Below are 18,982 nucleotides of genomic sequence, written 5' to 3'. Positions count from 1 at the left end.
GTAATGCCCATTCAGGAGCCATTGCCGACCTCTCTTTATAAAATTGGACTTGCTTACTGTGCCATCAATCTATATTTATTGTACTTTGGTTTTTACTTGGGAAAATTTATCTTTGTTTAGTAAAAATGAGTCATCATAAACACAATACTAGACAGACATCCGATCTACATGTTGTACAGCAAAATTTTAAGGTTTCTTCTTTAGGTCCAAGAGTGATGTGCATCAAAATGTACAATGCCCTTCCCAGGCATTTGAAAAACATTGAAAAATTGTCAGCTTTCAAATACCAGCTGAGGAAGTTTCTTATGACAAAGTGTTTTTATACTGTGGATGAGTACTTTTCGTAATGTTGAACTGCTGTGCCTTTGTCTGTGATTTTTTTTTCTTAACTTGACCTGTCCTATGCATTCATGTAATGTCTCCAGGATGGAATAAAATTATTATTATTATTAATAAGGAATAGGAAGTCATCGCTACATTCTTTGCCCTTCTTCCTCTTCAGTGGAGATCACTGTGATCTGTGACTTAACAACTAACATCCATCTGGCAGGAATTATGGACCTAATACAGACCATTCTGAGTTGAATATAAGTCATGTAAATATGAAGGTTCTTCCAGACAAAAAAACACGTGCTACATTCAAGCTATTGAAATGTTTTTAAGCTTATGACCTACATTTTTTATGACATTTGACAATAGTTTAGTGCAAAAATTTCAATATTACCTTAATGAAAATGGCCTTCAAGTCGAGGGGGCAGGATTTAGAGCTGCAAATCTATGGCTAGTATTAACAATATTTACATCGAGTCATTAGTTAACCAGACTCCATAAAAATACTAATATTACTTTAAACCAGCACCCTAGACACCATTCACGAGGCATATTCTGTCAAAAGATACCCTTTAAATTGTAAGCAAGATTTACAAAATAAACATCGTATATTTATTTGTGGATTACATATATTCTTTGCACAAAAAATTTGATACTAATAAAAATATACAAGTCTAAATGAATATCATCAAGACAAACAAAATACATAAATCTTTCTTTCTATGAAATAAATTTTTTCTCTTCCACACTCTTCACTTTCCTAGACTTGATCTCTGCTTTGGCCCACATTCGACAAATTTCTTGAAATTCCTGAAAAGAAATAAGGCATCAAAATAATGTTGAACCATTCTGCGAACACAATAAACAAATATGGAAAATATAATTAAATGTTTTTTATAAGCATTTCTTCAACCAATTCCTTACAATTTGCCAAAAGCAATGAAGCAAGCACATACATGGGAAACAAGAAAATTGTTCGGCATAATTGTTTAAATAAAATAACTGATGTTTCTAAAAACTATTTCCTTTTCAACATTAACTCTTTTTCTGTAATACTTTACTCAGCAGTACTTCAGCTTCATTATCATCTAGAAATTCCACTAAAAATCCATCTACATTTTCAATTGGCAGTAAAAGATAAAAATGGGATCATAAATATAAACCATCCTAGAAGCAAAAATCTCAAATGTCTATAAGGAAAATAATATTTTTTCAAGCAAATAATTTAAAAACTAATAAAGAGCTGTTACAGTTTTGGGCCAAAAATTTTGATGCAAAAATTTGTATGCAACGGGACGGGGGTGTCCCACGATGCATCTCATTTGGACAAAAAACAAACGAAAGACGTTATTTATGTAAACAATTTTGGAAGCTTGTGGAAGTGAAGGATTCTGTCTCTTTTAGCAGGCGAAATTGTCTGAACAGGCCTCTTGAACGTTAAAGAGGCGAAAAAAAAGAAAACAGAAGGAATGCTGAACTTGACCTTGGCTGGAAAGGGGGTATGAAAGCGTTGGAATAAGTGTACTAAATATGTTGGAGAAGGAGTTGGTCGCCGATGTTCCCATATATTATCGATAATAATTGACAATAAGTGAGGATATTTTCATGTCCATAAAATATATATTTATTAATTAAAATGCTCCTGCAGACGATAAATAAGGTTGACCTTTGTGGCCTGTGTGTCAGCGCTTGGCAATACATTATTGTCAAAGGCCCTGTGATTGGTTGGTTTCGTCCAATTGGATGAAAATTTAGAACCTGTCCTATCCATTTGGACAAAAAGGTGTTTTGTACAAACGATAGGACGAAAAGCCAGTTGGATGAAATTTTGACTGTGGGACAGGGTGCACTTCAGTTGCATCAAATTTTGATGCAAATTTGATCGTGGGACATCGGCTTTACCTACAACTTGAACAACCATGGCTTGCCCCCCCCCCCCCAGTTTTGATCCTGGGTACGCCCTTGCAACAAAGATTGTTTTTCAACTTTTTATGAGAGATAAGTCTGAGGAAGGTGGATACTTTTATGCCATAATGTTGATGTACAAGATGATATTGGAGGCATAAAGCAGGGGCAGCTGTGAAATGTGCACATGAACTTTTGCGCTCATTGCAGGTCGCATTATCAGGCAATGAATCATCTTCATCGCCTGATGATGTGACCTGCAATGGCCGTGAAAGTTCAAGCATGCAATATGCAGCTGCCCTCGAAAGCCATTGATACCAATGAATCTCACTACAAAAACCTACGTTTCAAAATAACGCATGAAATATAATTAATAACATACAGCCAAACTAAGGCCCATTCAATGGAACCGCTATCATTCCCCAGATGTGTTTAGAATTATGAATGCCGTAAAAAATATGGCATTGAGAAAGGCAGAGCAAGGTACGTGGTCTCCCCTTGTCAGTGGAATCACACACCTCAGTAACATCCCAAAATTTTCCCAAGCTCTTCACCCAGTTATTTAGGTGACTACAAGGAGTGACCGACAATTAATCCTGTCAGAGCAGCACTAGGGGGTCATAGGAATGAAGGCCTTTCCACAGCATTAATGTTGTAGCCCAAGAGAAAGGAGTAACTGCAATAGTTTAATCATTTACTTAATATAACAACAAAGTTGAAGTATGGATTGACTTTTTTATGATGTGATGTTTGGCTGATAAATGATCCATCACCTCTGACCATTGCAAATACTATATTCACGACATAAACATGCTTGCTCCCTCAGTGCAGATACATATGCATAATCAAAGAGTAGTATATGCAACTAATCTTACCTTTTTAACTCGTTCCACATCAGCGAGTATGTCATGAAGTATGTCAGTGTTATGCTTGTCAGGATCCAAGGCATTTTTTTCCGAGACCAGCTTAATTCCATTTTCATAAGTATGATATTTTAAATGGACAATGTTATGAAAGAGCACCAATACCTCAGAGCACGGAGAGCAAACGAGGAATTCCTGCATTGGAGAGAAGAAAAATAGGAATCGAATATTAGCCAATTCAAATAAATTTTGGAGAACTGTACCTACTACACCCCTCAAACTCTTCCCATTTCCTTGCTCCCACTGGGTATCGTATTCTTACAATGCACAGTTGTGAAGAATGATGCTGCTCCATCATTGGTACCACATACTTCCCTCCCTTCTAGTCAACCCTACCTTTTAATATTCACCTCCTTTCTCTCTCCCCTTTACAGAGCCAAGGTCATTAATTTTCCACCAGATACTAGATCAAATGAAAGAGTTTCATCAGGGATGCACCCCCTCTTATTCTTTTTGCCTTGCTTCCACTTCTTGAAAACAATACACTTGCTCATAGTCACACATAGTGAACAAGTTCATTACACATTATTCTTAAGTTCAGGAAAAAGAAAACTCAACAGAGAATAATGATGTTTAGCAAAGGGTGCACCCTCCCACCTTTGGTTCTTTTTCCCAGCAACAATTCCATCCAGTAATGGCAGTGAAGAGACTTTGTGACTTCCAGAGTTTATTTAAATAGCAATGACGACACTTCGTTACTTCCACAGTCTATGTGGATTAACTGAGGAAGTCACAGTCTCTTCATGCTATTATGAGCCCTTCCAGCACATCATAGCTTCCAATTTCGATTTCATTCCATTCTAATAGCTCTTACTACCAAAAGTAAAATACTAATTCATAAAGATAACCAAGATTGAAAACAAGAAAGCTAGAAAACATGCTGATTATTAGCAGAAATTGCTCGCAGAATAGCTTTCTGTAAAGCCCTCAACAAATAGGTGTGTTGATGCCTTTGGAAAAAGCGTGTGTGGCTGCCATTGGTGGACAAATGTCACTTACATTACCCAATGTGAAAGCAGATGCTGGAGTGGCCCAGGCCATGGTTTTACAACATTTGGCTGTAACAACATTCAAACAGTTGAGTTGCAGAGTGACTTAAGCAGAGAAAAAATGTTAGAAGATAAAAAGCTCTGGTTACAATCTTTTGTGATGCAAGCTGGACTGCAAAACACCATGGAACATGTGCACTCCTCTAAATGCCAACTTCAAAGTGGCCTCAATAAAAAGTTTTATATGTTGATTCCAGTAGTATTATATTACTACAATGCTTTCAAGCATCCATTTTCCTTTCTGGGGAAAAGATTATTGAACAGCAATTAGCCCATATACATAAATGTAACATGAAGTTACTTAAAACTAAGTAAATCACCATCCCTTTCTGTTTTGTTATAAATTGGCTCCACTGTAAAAATAAGTGTAATAACAAAGCCAGAAGATCAAACAAATACTTTACAAGAATTTAAATAAAAAAATTCAGGTGCACACAAGTCTTGCAAATTAAAGAATTGTGATGGCTATTCCATTGAGGGAGGGCGGTAAAAGCAGAAATGATAAGCAAATCGCTTTGTGTAACCTACCTTCACTGATAGAATACCTTTAATAACACATAATTCACTGAGCAATTGCTCTATTAGGAGCTTGGATAGATAGTGCATTAGGGGGCTGTAAGCCTTACCATACGCACAATCACAACAAAACTGCAATCCTTTTTCCTCAGCAATTCAGTCTTTAACCTCTTCCCTACGCAGGGCGTGATTTCACGGCCTGAATTTTCTGACGCTAAAGAAGGAAGGTCGGCTTTTCACGGCTTGAATTTTTCGAAGCAAAAGGGCAAAGGCCGTGTTTTCACGATTTCGCGGTCAAGAATGCCAAGGGGGTCCCAACCGCCATTAGGGTCCCTCGGCGCGAGAGGTCCGACCCTTTCCTATTGTCCGTGTGGGGAACACCTCGGCCCATTCCGGCACTTAGTGACCCACTCAAGGAAGGTGCTCATGGTCACTTATTTGTTTACATGGTGGAATAACTAAACACGTAAATGTTGCATTTATTGAAAATCAATGCAAGGAATTACATTCTATATGTTCTGCTGATTGGTTCCAAATTTTAAACGGAATTCTAGCGTTCATATTAACGGAGTTGATCATCACCTAGAACAATTTTTGGAGACGCTAAGGTTAGATGTTTAATTGTTATTTTTAAAACTTACTAGCAAGTTTATAGGAGCGATATTGTAATGATATACATCTAAAATATAAGTTACTCTGTTAGCTACAATCTGAGTGTACATTTGCGGTGAAATTCGATAGAACATCCGATTTAACTTCTATGAAAAAAAGCCCTCGTAATGTAATAAAATATTAGTTCTTTGTCGTGAGCCAAACTTACAGCGGCTTTTTTTAATAACCTCTTACCAACCTTTGAATACAAAGGTATTATAAACGAATTTCGCTATTAATACTGATTAATGCATATCCTAAAAATTCGTAAATTTAATGTACCAATAGGGAATGTTTTACGTAGATACATGTTGTGAGAAGCATTCCATACCATTGCAAGAATAAGAACTTCTCTACCCAGGTAATTACTCTCATATCTTGGTTCTCTGGTCAGGATCCAGGTGGTCTGCCCTGTGCCCCTCATGGGCTTATTTCGGGACACATTAGAGCGTTAATGTTTTCTTGGAAAAACTTATTATCCTCCAACTGGAACACCCAAGAGTATATTGGTGTAAGTATTCTCCTACTGAAATATGTACGTGGAAGACGATAACCTCACTCTTCTCGGAAAAGCTCATTTGGCTACGATATAGTGCCGTTTTGCTGAAAACCCTAAAAATAACCGTAGAACTTCATTTAAAAGTTCTACAGGCATTGCAAAATGAAAGGAATACATGGATGAACTGACATTTAATGCAACAGTAACAATTAAAAAAATTAAAATTGCACTGGCAACAATAAACTGACCGCAAAAGTACGCCGGGATGGGTTACCTTTGGGGAAAAGGGTCGAGGATTATATTTGCCCAGTTGCCGAGGTAAGGGTCCGGCACCCCGCTAGGAAAGGTCATTAAGGGGAGGAAGCAACTACCTGGACAGTCCCAAGCCGAGAAAAAACTCCGTACGGGGCGAAAAAGAAATTCTCAAACCCTTCGTAGAGCCAAAAGCAACTTCCCGTAAAGGAGCTCGGCGCGAAAAGGTTAAACCAGACCAATACTTACCTCGGATTTAGATGATTCTTCACTGGGAGCTTCATGCTCAAGGGTTGAAAACTTATATGGTTTTCCATCCATTTTCATGAGAGAAACATCTCGGCGCTCAGAGCATACACTGCACTGATTTCTAAGAGGGGGCTCATCCTGGGTCAAGGTGAGTGTCGGCCAAGTAACAAGACTTTCCTGAAGAGCAAATGTATAATACTGAAACACCTAGCAAAGCTAGCTAATATTTGTGATAACATACAAGAAAAATAATATTCGTAACCGAAACTTCGGCAGGTGGCCATGAGAAAGCAAAGATTTTTAAAATGTATATGCCACATGCTATTTTCAGTGATTCTGATGTTTTTCAGTCACTAAAGATCACTTCATTTTCATGAAGAAGTGACATGGAGACCCATTTACTCATTAAGATATCCTAGTTTGAGAGGCTCCATTGAGAAAATAAGGGAAACAATTTTAATACTAAGGGCAACAGAGAGAAAGTTCACTTCACTCACAGGATGATACATTTACAGTAGATTTCGGTTAATGGGCCCATAAGTTACTTGGGGCAGCCGCTTAATTGTGGCAGATCTTGAAGAACACAACCCAATAGATGAATATCCCAGAGTATTCTCCGCTTAACTAGGACAGCATGCTGCTTTATTGGGCTATGAATCGGCGACATTGACTCTATACTAGCGACCAAATTAAAATTTTTACATTTCAGAATACTGTTTTTAAAAAATATTTTCCTCCTTTAATTTAGTCTTATTTTTCATAAGGGTTCCTATTCTTGCCTTATTCTAAACGCTCTTGCTGTTATACTATCCGATAGAGGATTCCGATGTTAGTGTGTTAAAAAATAATCAGTTGGAATTTCTGCCTCAAAAAACAACATTCTTGGTGCAACCAATGGATACGGGAATGATTAAAAATTTGAAAACACTTTACCGTTGGAAATTAGTAGATAACATTCTAGAATGTATAGAAGATTTCTGACATCATCATCCACTGCCAGAGTAAGCTCAAAGGTGAACATTCTGCAAGCAATTATGTTTCTGGCTGATTGTTGGCAAGATGTCACCTGTCAAATAATTCAAAATTGCTTTTTTCATTGCAGTTTAAAACATTCTAACGCAGTTTTCAACATTACAGCAGAATCTGAGAGCGAAATAAACTCTAAACTGTACCAAATAACAAGCCATTAAGAGTTCGAAAATATCAACGGCAATTTGGACCAATGAAAACAGAGAAGTTATACTGAAATGTTATTACAGTGAGTCCTCGTTCTACGTCACCCCGTTTAACGTCATTTCGCGATAACGTCAAGAAAATTTTGAGACCGTCATTCGTTTATCGCACCTACGCTTCGCGATAATGTCAAGTCTTTTAAATTTCGCGCGAAACAAAAGGCGAAGCGGCGGGCGTTGCAGGTTGTTCGTTTTGTGGGCGGTAATACAGTCAGTCTATACAAAGTGTAAAACAGTGTTTTTATTGTTAATTGCGATTACGGTTTTAGCAAAATTTCTGCAAAATGAATTCTTACGTAGGTGCGCAAGGTTTTACTTGACATAATGGTTTTCAGGAACCTAAAAAGTGATTTCAAGGAATTTTTCCGTGTAGGACTCGGAGATTTTGTCGTCACTTTTTTTGCCGAGATCACAATAATTTTGGTTCCTGCAACTGCGACGATGTTTCAGCGATGATGATGCCCAGGCGACGCTCGCCCAGGCGACCACCATAGCGAAGCCGAAAAGCAAATGCTGGAAGATACAAAAATGGAGAAGGATTTACGTCACTGCTGCTATCGTCGTCTATGGAGACAGGAACTTGTATTTATGCGATAGTTTGGCATTCCCACCGTAAAAAATGCCCCAGATATGATACGCTAACATTTTTTTCGCGTAGGAATTGTGAAGTCTAGGAGCCGATATTCACTTTTTACATTGTTTCTTATGGGATATTATGCTTCGATTAACGTCATTTCGTTTATCGTCACATTTTTCAGGAACAGTAAGTGACGTTAAACGAGGACTCACTGTATACATTTATACAGGCAACAAGGTGAAGCTGAAGATGAGGATAGTGATGGGGATGGAATCGCACCTGAGCGTAGCTGAGTGACATCTCGGGATGCAAGGTGGTTCATTGAGGGGTTACCACCCTTATTCATGTAAACGATGATGAAGGTAGCCCAATGCCGTCATTGGATTTCTCTGCCGACTTTGTTCGTATGATGAGGATGACGAGAATGCAGCAGAGTACATTTAAAAAATTCCTCAGACGAGGAGGTATGATTTGAACAGCAAGTGCTCGCATGTTTATACCGATATGAAATATTTAGGAATCACATATTCTCAAGTAATCAACCATGAATTTGTTCTTTAATAGGACTTAGTAAAGGCATTCATCCAATGCTGCCTAAGATTGTGAAAAATATTTTCAACTAAGATTAATATAATCCTTAAAAAAGCTAAAAAATCAACTAAACTCGCTGATTTATTAAACAAATTAATAGTTCAATAAACTTTGTTTGAATTATAAACATTCTCTGGTCTTTTTTCTACCATTTCAACATTTTTTATGCCCATATACGAGAGAGTTTGCCTAATTGGGACAGCCGCTTAATTGGGGCACCTGTCCCAGTTAACCAGAATCTACTGTATATAAAAATGTTTCATACCTTTGTTTATCTTATAAAGGTCTTTTTTCAACTTGAATAATTCCCACTTGTCTTTTTTATAGAAAAAAATATCATTGCTAAAAATGGCTATGGATTAACTATTCTTTCTTGTATTAAAATTGTAAGTTGTCAGGCTTTAATTTGGTTTCCTCATTTGGACAATGGAACATCTCAAACTTACTTCTACAGACTTTAAAACAGTACACTTACTGTCAAATTCTTTGGCCACTGGCGTGCTGCCATTAGCCTCGTCTTCTTCTCTTCACAGACCTTGTCCATTTCCTCCACACAGTTTAGGAAGTAATCATCTAGAATCCAGAGAAAGAAGGAGTTTAATTTTTGTAAACTACTGACACCTGAAAAATAACTTGATAGACACCCTTTCAAAATAAAACAAAGGGCCATCCACTCATTCTCAAAATTGTACTTAATGAAAAGAATTCTGTTGATGGCAGATGAGGATAAGCTGTGATGAAAAAAACATCCTCTCCAATGGTGACATTCTCTCACAAGCTTAAAATATGAGAATTTGCTTCCCACTTCTCTTGAGTTTGTGCCATCGTAAGAGAGCTGGTTCTTCACTAAATTAGGTATGTAGAACCTTTTGCTAAGGAAAGGAATTGGTCCCAAAAGAGTTAGGTACAACAAACCATGCAAGGCAATTAACAAGATGGAGGAGAAGCTTAGACGAGGATACATGTCCACCATAAGCTTGTGATATCATCAATTTATCAGTGAAAGAGTTAAGGCAGTTGATTTTTCATAGCGAATACATAACTCAAGAAATAGGTGACAGATGGAAATAAATATGTCTCTTACTTTTGAAACTCTATATGAATCAACAATAAATGAAAATTGGCGAAGGAGTCCAATAAAATTAAAAGGTCTTGGCTTAACTCTGGGTTACGAGACATGTTACTGTTATAGCATTGACTGTCTGTTTGAGTTTTGTTACCAAACACCATTTACACAAATGCCATGAATCAAGGGGCTAACTAGATGAGCACAAATATATATTCTCGACAATAGCACAAATGCTGAACAGTACTCAAGATCTCAAATAACTAATGGTAGAGATAAAATTCAATAATCGACCACGAATATTGCACTATGTATTCATTATAAATACGAAATTGTTCAATGTGTCTTCCTGGGCCTTATCCATTACCAACAGCAGATTCTTCAAAAAGGATTAAAAATCAAGGTTGGAAAATATGGTCAAAAGACATCAGCTTGTAACATCAAGGCTCTTAGCACATTCAATGCCGGCCAAATTTTCATAAAAGTCATCAAAATCGGCCGTAAAAATAAGAAAGAAAAATAGATTGAGGTTTCCGCGTCATAACTTCTGTTCAAATACCGTACTGAAACGGCTGGACCGATTCCTATGAAATTTGGTATGTATGTTCAATAGGACTGAGAATATGTTTTAAACTATTTTTCATTCTTCTCCAGGGCCCATGAGGCCCTAGAATGGGCCCTGAGCCATTTCCTTAAGACATACGTGTAAAGTTCGTTTTCAATTACTGCGGACCTTTTTTCTTTTGCATTTTTAAATTAGTGATAATGGCCACATTAAGTTGAGACATACCATTGGAAAGAAAAAAGAAATGCACATTCTTATTCTTGCAATTGAATTTCATTTTCCACATGATTTACGATGAATTTATAAAAAAACATCTAAAAAAAGCTTAAATTTAGCATTATTGGCTTACTGTCCCCTTGACGACTGTAAGTATTGATCTTTCCATTCTATTCGGGTTTCTTCACCGCGTTTGTTGTATTTTAAAGACAACAGTTTCGCCGGCGTTACAGTCGGCGTCTTCAGGTCAAAGGTAAAATTTTGGAAAAATTTTCTGCCTTTTATAGGCATAAAATTTTTCGCCTTATATAGGCGGCGGCGGCTGCTGATCCGCTGCTGCTCTCTCATTGGCCGGTTGTCCATCTCTCATTGTTGGTGGTCGGAGAATCCTCTTCCATGCAGTATGCAAGCTGTAGCCTTGATCTCTGTTGAAATTTGAGGGCGTTTTCGCTATCTCAATAGCTTCTCTGATCAAGCGAGGGAAGTATTTATTCTCTTTAGCTATTATCCTGGCGTCTTCAAAGAGGATGTTATGCCCAGGTTCACTCCAAGCATGCTCAGATATGGCTGAGAGTTGGTGCTGCTTGTTTTTCGTAGCCCTCCCATGTTCCTGCAATCGGACTTTCATTGATCTGCAGGTCTCACCAATGTAATATTTACCACATGAGCAAGGCACTCGATATATACCCTCATAAAGGTCAATTGGGAGTTTGTCCTTCGCTCCGGGTAGCATGTCTGATATCTTTGCCACGCAATTGAAACGTGTAATTACGTTGTGTTTTCTGAGCATTCTGGCAATCTTTTCTGATGTGCCCGCCACAAAAGGAATTGTGGCGTATGCTTCCGGCTCCGGCCGGCTCTCTTCCTCAGAGGTCCTTTTTGGGGCTGCGTCTTTGTTCTCCTGCTCCACAAATCTTCTATTCAACATGCTACTGCTGTAGCCATTCCTTACCAGCACTTCAAGGAGATGCTTCTTCTCCGCAGATAGTGACTCGGTGTCTGAGATGGCATAGGCACGATGTATTAATGTTGCCACCGAGGAGATTTTTTGCACTGGGTGGTGGTGCGAAAAAGCGTTCAGATAGCGGTCAGTATGCGTTTTCTTTCTGTGAACGGCATGTCCTAGGAGCCCATTTCTTTTCCTTTTTACCAAAACATCCAGGAAGGGAAGTTGACCATCATGTTCCATTTCCATTGTGAATTTGATAGCGTGGTGCTGCGAGTTGAGATGCTGTAGGAATTTCTGCAATTCTTCGGCGCCATGGGGCCAAATGATGAACGTGTCGTCAACGTATCTCAGCCAGAGCGATGGTTTCTTTTCGTACAACGCGATGGCCTTTTCTTCGAAATCCTCCATGAAAAGGTTCGCTACAACTGGAGATAGTGGAGACCCCATAGCTGTCCCCTCTGTTTGCTCGTAAAATTCCCCATTCCATAAGAAATAAGAATTTCTTAGACAATATTCCACTAATTTGGGAAAGTCATTCGGGATGCCTTCAGAGATGAGTCGTCGGATGATATCCACTGATTCTTGGATAGGGACGTTTGTAAACAGAGACACCACATCAAAGCTGGCTATGATGTCTTCGTTTGTGACGGAGACCGTATTAAGAATATCAATAAAATGGGATGAGTTCTTCACATGCGATGAAGTCCGTCCAACGTATTCCTGGAGTGATTGGGCTAGATATTTGGAAAGCCAGTAAGTTAGGGCGTCGATTTGACTCACAATCGGCCTCAGAGGTACGTTTTCTTTGTGGATTTTTGGTAGGCCGTATAGTCTCGGTGGTTTTGCAGCCGAAGGGAGGAGGCCTCGTTGATATTCTCTTGGAATGGATGAACTCTTGATGATGGCCCTGGTATTTCGTTCCAATTTGCTTGTTGGATCGGCCTTCATCTTTCTGTAGGTTTGCTCCTGGAGAAGAGATAATATTTTCTTTTCGTAGTCTTCCTTTCGCATCAAAACAGTAGCGTTCCCTTTATCTGCGGGTAATATGAGAATATTACCATTGTCCTGGAGCTTTCTCAACGCTCGTCTCTCTGCAGCTGTTATATTCGGTCTCGGTGGTCTTGATTTACGGAGGATACTCCCCACGTCTTCCCTTATCTCATCTGCAATCCCTTTTGGCAGCTTCCGGATGGCGGATTCAATTCCGGTGATGATTTTTTCTTTCGGAATTGTCTTAGGAGCATTGGCGAAGTTGAAACCTTTCGCTAGAATGCTTTCTGTGGCACAATCCAAGGTTTCGTCTATAAGGTTGAATACGGAACGGCCCTTTACAGGATCATGAACTGACAGTCATTAAGTCCCAAGGCCTAACGATGTATGTTTGCGGCTTAGATTTAGGGTTCACCGTGTTTTTCACACGGAAAATTATACTTGGCATACTCTCGCGTGGGTAAACCATCCAGTTTGTTTGTGCTGGCTAATGCTCACTAAAAATATCGTACACCCTATCGCACTAAGAGGCAGATAATGTTTATTTTTCTAATTGTCGTAACTTGTTAGAGGATGTAATTTGAAATTAATTAATCACGATAATAAAAGTACATGGTATTTAAAACACGAATGTTTAGAGTTTTGTTTTTTTACAGGTCATCATCGCTCATAGCGCTCCATTCCTCTTTAAGTCATTTACTACATCCCCACACACTTCCAATAAATCAGTTGTGCGAAAGATCCACAGAGAAAAAATCATTCGCCTTGACCGGGATTCGAACTCGGATCCCCCGATTTCTGGTCGAGTGCTTTAGCCAGTTAAGCTACCGAGGCGTCATTCTTCCCTGTGGATATTTTCGGACACTACCGGACAAGATGTTGCTGGACTGCTGAGCATATGATGCCACAAGCAGTCTAAATCGTGCGCACAGCGCCACAGCCGGAGAGCAGGCCCGGACATAGAACACTAAGAGGTGTTCGCTCTAGAATAAGACTCTAGACTAGTCTAGAGCGAACACTAAGAGGTGTTCGCTCTATGTCCGGGCCTGCTCTCCGGCTGTGGCGCTGTGCGCACGATTTGGACTGCTTGTGGCATCATATGCTCAGCAGTCCAGCAACATCTTGTCCGGTAGTGTCCGAAAATATCCACAGAGAAGAATGACGCCTCGGTAGCTTAACTGGCTAAAGCACTCGACCGGAAATCGAGGGATCCGGGTTCGAATCCCAGTCAAGGCGAATGATTTTTTCTCTGTGGATCTTTCGCACGATTGTGCATTGCGGGTGACTCCCGTAAAAGTTATCACCGCGGCTAGTCCCGGTATACTTTAAACTAATAAATCAGTTATTTTTTATTTGACCACCAAAGTATTCACTATTCAATACTTGAAACGAGTACGTTGGCCGGATTAAAGCCCTCCGCAGGCTGGATCCGGCCCGCAGAGGGCTTTCATCCAGCCAGCGTACTCGTTTCAAGCATTGAATATTGTATACTTCAGTAATCGGCAAATTTGCTATCCGGCTCGTGGGGCGATTCAAAACTTGGAATGTGGCCCTCGTGGCCTAGTAAATTTGAGACCCCTGACATTAATATGTTCTGGATACTAACTCCACACAAACACAAAATTTGCAAATTCAAAAAATTCATTCAAATCAAGAGAGAGAATTGCTTAAATCTTACCTTTTTCAGCAATAATTTCGGACAGAAAATTGGAGTCAAGGGCTTGAGACAACAAGGTTTGCACAAATACTTCATAGGCATAAGAATATTTCTCATATTCTATCATGATTTTTTCACACAGTTTGCTGAAACAACAATTTTTAGACAGGTGAGCAAACTTAATACATATACATAACAAATATAATAGATATATATAATATAATACATATAAATAACCCAAATAATAGTTCCACATGCAATGAAAAATAGGTACTTACTCTTCATTTATAGGTAGCTCAGCTTTTATAATTTCAACAATGGTTTCAACTCGATCTAGTTTAATAAATTTTACTGGAATTTCCTGATACTGAAAATGACTTTTAGGCCCCCAGCCAGAGTACTAAAAACAGAATTGCAAAATAAATATAATTTGTATAGCCCATACTAAGTTTTGAAAATACTTTAGAGGTAAAGGTTAAACTTAAAAATGAATCTAAAAAGACGTGCAAGATCAAAAGAGCTTTTGCAAAACAAATTCTCTATTGACCGGAATATAAGAGACACTTAATCTGAACGTTTTTCTTTCTAATAAATCAAATATTGATACCACAAATACATTTTCCATGTTTTTTGCTAACAATTTTTCAATTTTTTGCACCTTAACATATACATGAGCATAGATAATCAAGAATTGAAAGAAATACGTTCACCCACCGTGCTGACATTTCTGTAGCAAGTATTTCCACTTTCTGCCCTGAATGGCTCATACTTTTGTAGCAAAGACTTCCCATCAACCCTCCAAATCGTTGGATCTTCCTTTTCTTCCAGATCTGTCTTCAATGCAATGAATTTGCCTGACTGCAAGAAAATAATAAAAACAATTGGAGCAGCAGATTTAATAAAAAATTAAAAAAGCACAATGGACAACAGAATGTATCTGCTGACTTAACACCTACTATCACGGTTTTTCACTGAACAGCAATTTAAACTGTTGATATTTCCATGTGGACCATAAAGAGAGTGGTACCACCAAAGAAAATAAAGTTGCCCAGTGCTGATCAATGCTAATCATGCCTACTTTACAACCCCAAAATGTGAACTAATACACCGTATAAGCATGTGTAAGATTTTTTCCTAGAAATTGCAGCCGAAAATGGGGGTGCGTCTATTACACAAACTTCTTATCTTTCCCCCTCCCCTTCACCGGTCGCAAGTCCAAAGGGAACTGAGTGGCCTTGGTTTTCAGCGTGAGTCAAGTCATCTGAAACCCTAGGTCAAAGACAAGTGGCAGGCAGGGAAGTTTCTCCCTTAGTGATGTATTTTTAAAATGCTTCTGTTTGCTTTTATTACCTGTAAGCATCGCTCCATCACGTTGGTACCTCAGAAGTGAACATGGAAAAGATTGCATGGGGTTTTCGCTTTGGAGGTCGTGCTAAGTTTACTGCCACGAGTGGGCATCCCACGGTATTTATACTGCAAATAGTAATCGCATATCTAACATAGAGAAATGCGTAGTTTAGAAGTACAATACCCGGTTAATAGTCAACATCTGTCTTGCCAAGTAATTTCCATTATGCTAAGGACCTGATTTTTCAAAATCATCTTCAGACGCTATTATGAGTATTATTGCAATTGTAAATTATATTGGTGTCAAAACCTGCAGTTTAAAAAATTCGAACGAGAGTGTACATTGTTGGACTAAATGGTGGATATAAGAAATCAGAAATGCTTGAAAGTGAAGAGCACTGAAGGAGAGGTCAAGAAGAAGGAGCACCCTCCCTCCATCTTTCAAGCAACGAGGCTACAAGCGAAGGAGCAAGGGAAGAACACGTCCGATCTTGCATGTGATGTCATTGCCTTCAAAGCGATGGGGCAAAGGCGCAGCAATGTGATGTACGCAGTTTGTGTTGCCTGAAGTTTCCAGTCCGTCTCGTCTTGTTTGAATGTGCTCATGATATGCTTGTTTCTTTGGAAATGGTCCTGTTTGGACTATGTTGAATATAAGAAGCCTTGTTGTGACTATAAATCTTTGGGTCAATAAATTAGAGCTTAAAAAACTTAAATGCTGTCAGATATGCGTCACGTTAGGTCTCATTCTTTTTTGCCATCGTGCATGTCATACGATCATACAATTATTGAAAGCTATCGAGATATCTTTGAGCTCATGTCAGTAGGTAACTCACCTAGCATTTGGCCTCCAGAAACTGGGAGAATTGAACCTGGTAGACTGAAAAATGTCAGTTGGTGAGATGGGGTAGGGATGAAACATGTTTCCATTGTTCCCGTGTAACTTGATATATTCCATAGAGGCAAGTGATTTATGGCCTGTGGGGTCTTGGAAAGGAAAAAGACGGCAGAGGCGTTGGCTGGTGGAGGGCTGAGTGCAGTTCCATGAAATCTACGATGTAGTTATTGTCCTATGGTGCTGAGATTCCCCCGATTGTTGTTCAATCTCTTGGGAAGGTTCATGCTATGTGCATGTTGTGTTTTGCCTCAAAATTTTCCACAGCTGCAATTCTATTGCAATACGAGAGCTTTTAAACAAAATTGTTCATGAGTAGAACAAGCATAGTAGGGCAACAGCGTACAGACAGAGAGGATTGGAACTCTTTCTACTCCCTTGTACGGGACATTGCATTTACGAAAGCATTGATTTAAAATTTCAGATTCAGATTCAATTTCTTCGATGAATTTGGATCTGGAGTATAAGGTGAAGGGCATATCTATGGATATTTGGATTCGAGGTATCCGATCCAACCATCCCTAAATACCTACTTATCTCCGAGAGCCATTCATATCACATAAATTTAGCTGAAAAAAAGCCCAAAAAAAATGCCCAAATTTAGGTCCCCTCCATTACTATGTAAAGAGGTTTTGCTGTATGTGTATACTTCGAGAGCCATTCCAGAATTTTTGGATTGTCAAGTTTCTCTACACTAAATTAAGCTAAACTAAATTAATTTCTGTGGTAAAAGTAAAGGGGGGAATATATTCAAACGCATTTTTTTAACTTTTCCCATAACTGAAGCCTCAAAATTAGGGGGGGGGGGACTATATTCAGAGGGGGACTACATTCGGAGAAATACGGTATTTGTCATAGATGGCAGTGCTAGGGAAATTTTCTGATCATTAATGTCAGGATAGCAGTTTACTTTACTACTAACAAGTCTCCATTTTGATAACTCTGCGGATTGAATCAAATTGGGTCGATTCAAAGCCTACCCAGCACCTCCGTTTTCTGAGCTATTTCGCTCTCTAGCAAAAAGCTCCCAATGCCGCTATTCATTGGGAACGGTTACATGCATTGATGAAATGTTAATTGCTTTCAGGTGCTGATGCCATTTCAAAGTGTATACATATATCCTAGCAAGACCTCTAAGCATGGTTTGAAAATGATGCAATTGACTTACCTATGCCAAAAACTTTGTACAAGTATTTGTCCGCAGGAAAAGACAGATGGGATACGTCGCTGTCAGACAAAGACAAAAACCTATCAAAACCATACCAGTCAGTTCTTCATCTCTCAGAGCCAATAATGTGGTCCAACAGGAATGTCACAGTGGAAAATTTGGTTCACATCAATTAAACTGGTAGAAAAATTAAATAAAAGGGCTGATGTACATTGGTACAATCATAAAAAATAAAAGGGCCTATTGATTTTGCGTCATCCAAAGGGCATATAATGGGCTCTTCACTTTATGAATTCTCAGCCAACAAGATTTTAATATCCAGTGTCCCCAATACATAAAATGCTGTTTGCTTAATTTCATTCATGCACTACAGGTTGAGTGATGATATAGAGTCAGGGAAAACAGAGATAATTGCATTTTACAATGCAACAAAAGGTGGCGTAGATACTTTAGACAAAATGTGCTGTAGATACACATCCTGGAGGCTGCCAATGGCAGTATTTTACAAATGTTAAATATTTTCCTGTCGATTCTTTTGTGCTTTAGCAGTCTGCGAAAGATAAGAGAGATATTACACGAATTAACTTCATTAAATCGACAGCTGCAGATCTTGGTAGACTCCGTACGAGAAGGAGAATGTCAAATCATAGACTTCCGGGACAGGTAGGATTAATTATTGCGTAAATTCTCCATCTGCCGTTGGAAGAGGCTGAAGAAGTTGAAAGGTTTGAGATGCGGACAATATGTTGACTGTTCCCACCATACAAAAACAAAGGAAAACCTCTTTCTTATTTTTCCGATGCAAAAAGTTTGTGTGTGTGCTTTAGTGAAAAAATGTAATTTTGATCGCCTGCAAAATCCATCAAGAAAAGGAATAAGTGGGGTAATTTACATAGTTTCATGCTACTTAGCCTTCCAATTTCAACATTAAAGGCCTTATTTTTAAATCTGGTAAAATATTGATACATAATTACGATAATTATAAGTGTTTCTCACTACTGTAATTTGTTTCTCCTGCAAAATTCTGCAGCTTTCTCTCCCTGGTCAATCCGCATTTCTAGTCCGAAATCTCCTGTTTCATGTCCATCCCTCCCTTCCCCAACTGAGACGTTCCAGTTCCCATCACTACTAAGAGTTTTCTTACCTGCAGTTTCTCTAATTATTTCTTCGAGCTGTTCATATACCTCACCTTCCTCCCTATAATTGCTAGTGGGCATGTAAACTTGAACAACCACAAGATTGGTGGGTCGTACCTGAATTTCTACCACCAGAATCCTATCGCTTACCTAGTCTATACCTACCACGCGCTTACCCATCTTCCCGTTTAATACTAACTACCCCTCTAAAACTACCCC

General features: G+C 38.8%; 1 protein-coding gene across 1 annotated transcript in view; it reads right to left on the bottom strand.

Moving 5' to 3' along the window:
* Positions 1–919: 919 nt before the first annotated feature.
* Positions 920–18,982, bottom strand: part of LOC124162020 — a 35,636-nt gene continuing 17,573 nt past the window's right edge. Inside the window, exons 6-12 of the mRNA XM_046538345.1 lie at positions 14,932–15,075; positions 14,496–14,617; positions 14,239–14,363; positions 9,250–9,347; positions 6,375–6,551; positions 3,111–3,293; positions 920–1,140 (exon numbers count right to left, since the gene is read on the bottom strand). Of these exons, the coding sequence (XP_046394301.1) occupies positions 1,051–1,140; positions 3,111–3,293; positions 6,375–6,551; positions 9,250–9,347; positions 14,239–14,363; positions 14,496–14,617; positions 14,932–15,075 (939 nt within the window). The 3' untranslated portion in view covers positions 920–1,050. The remainder of the gene's footprint in view (positions 1,141–3,110; positions 3,294–6,374; positions 6,552–9,249; positions 9,348–14,238; positions 14,364–14,495; positions 14,618–14,931; positions 15,076–18,982) is intronic.

Source organism: Ischnura elegans, chromosome 7 (assembly GCF_921293095.1).
Source record: "Ischnura elegans chromosome 7, ioIscEleg1.1, whole genome shotgun sequence".
NCBI classification, from domain to species: domain Eukaryota; kingdom Metazoa; phylum Arthropoda; class Insecta; order Odonata; family Coenagrionidae; genus Ischnura; species Ischnura elegans.
This window is presented reverse-complemented; position numbering and strand designations above follow the sequence as displayed.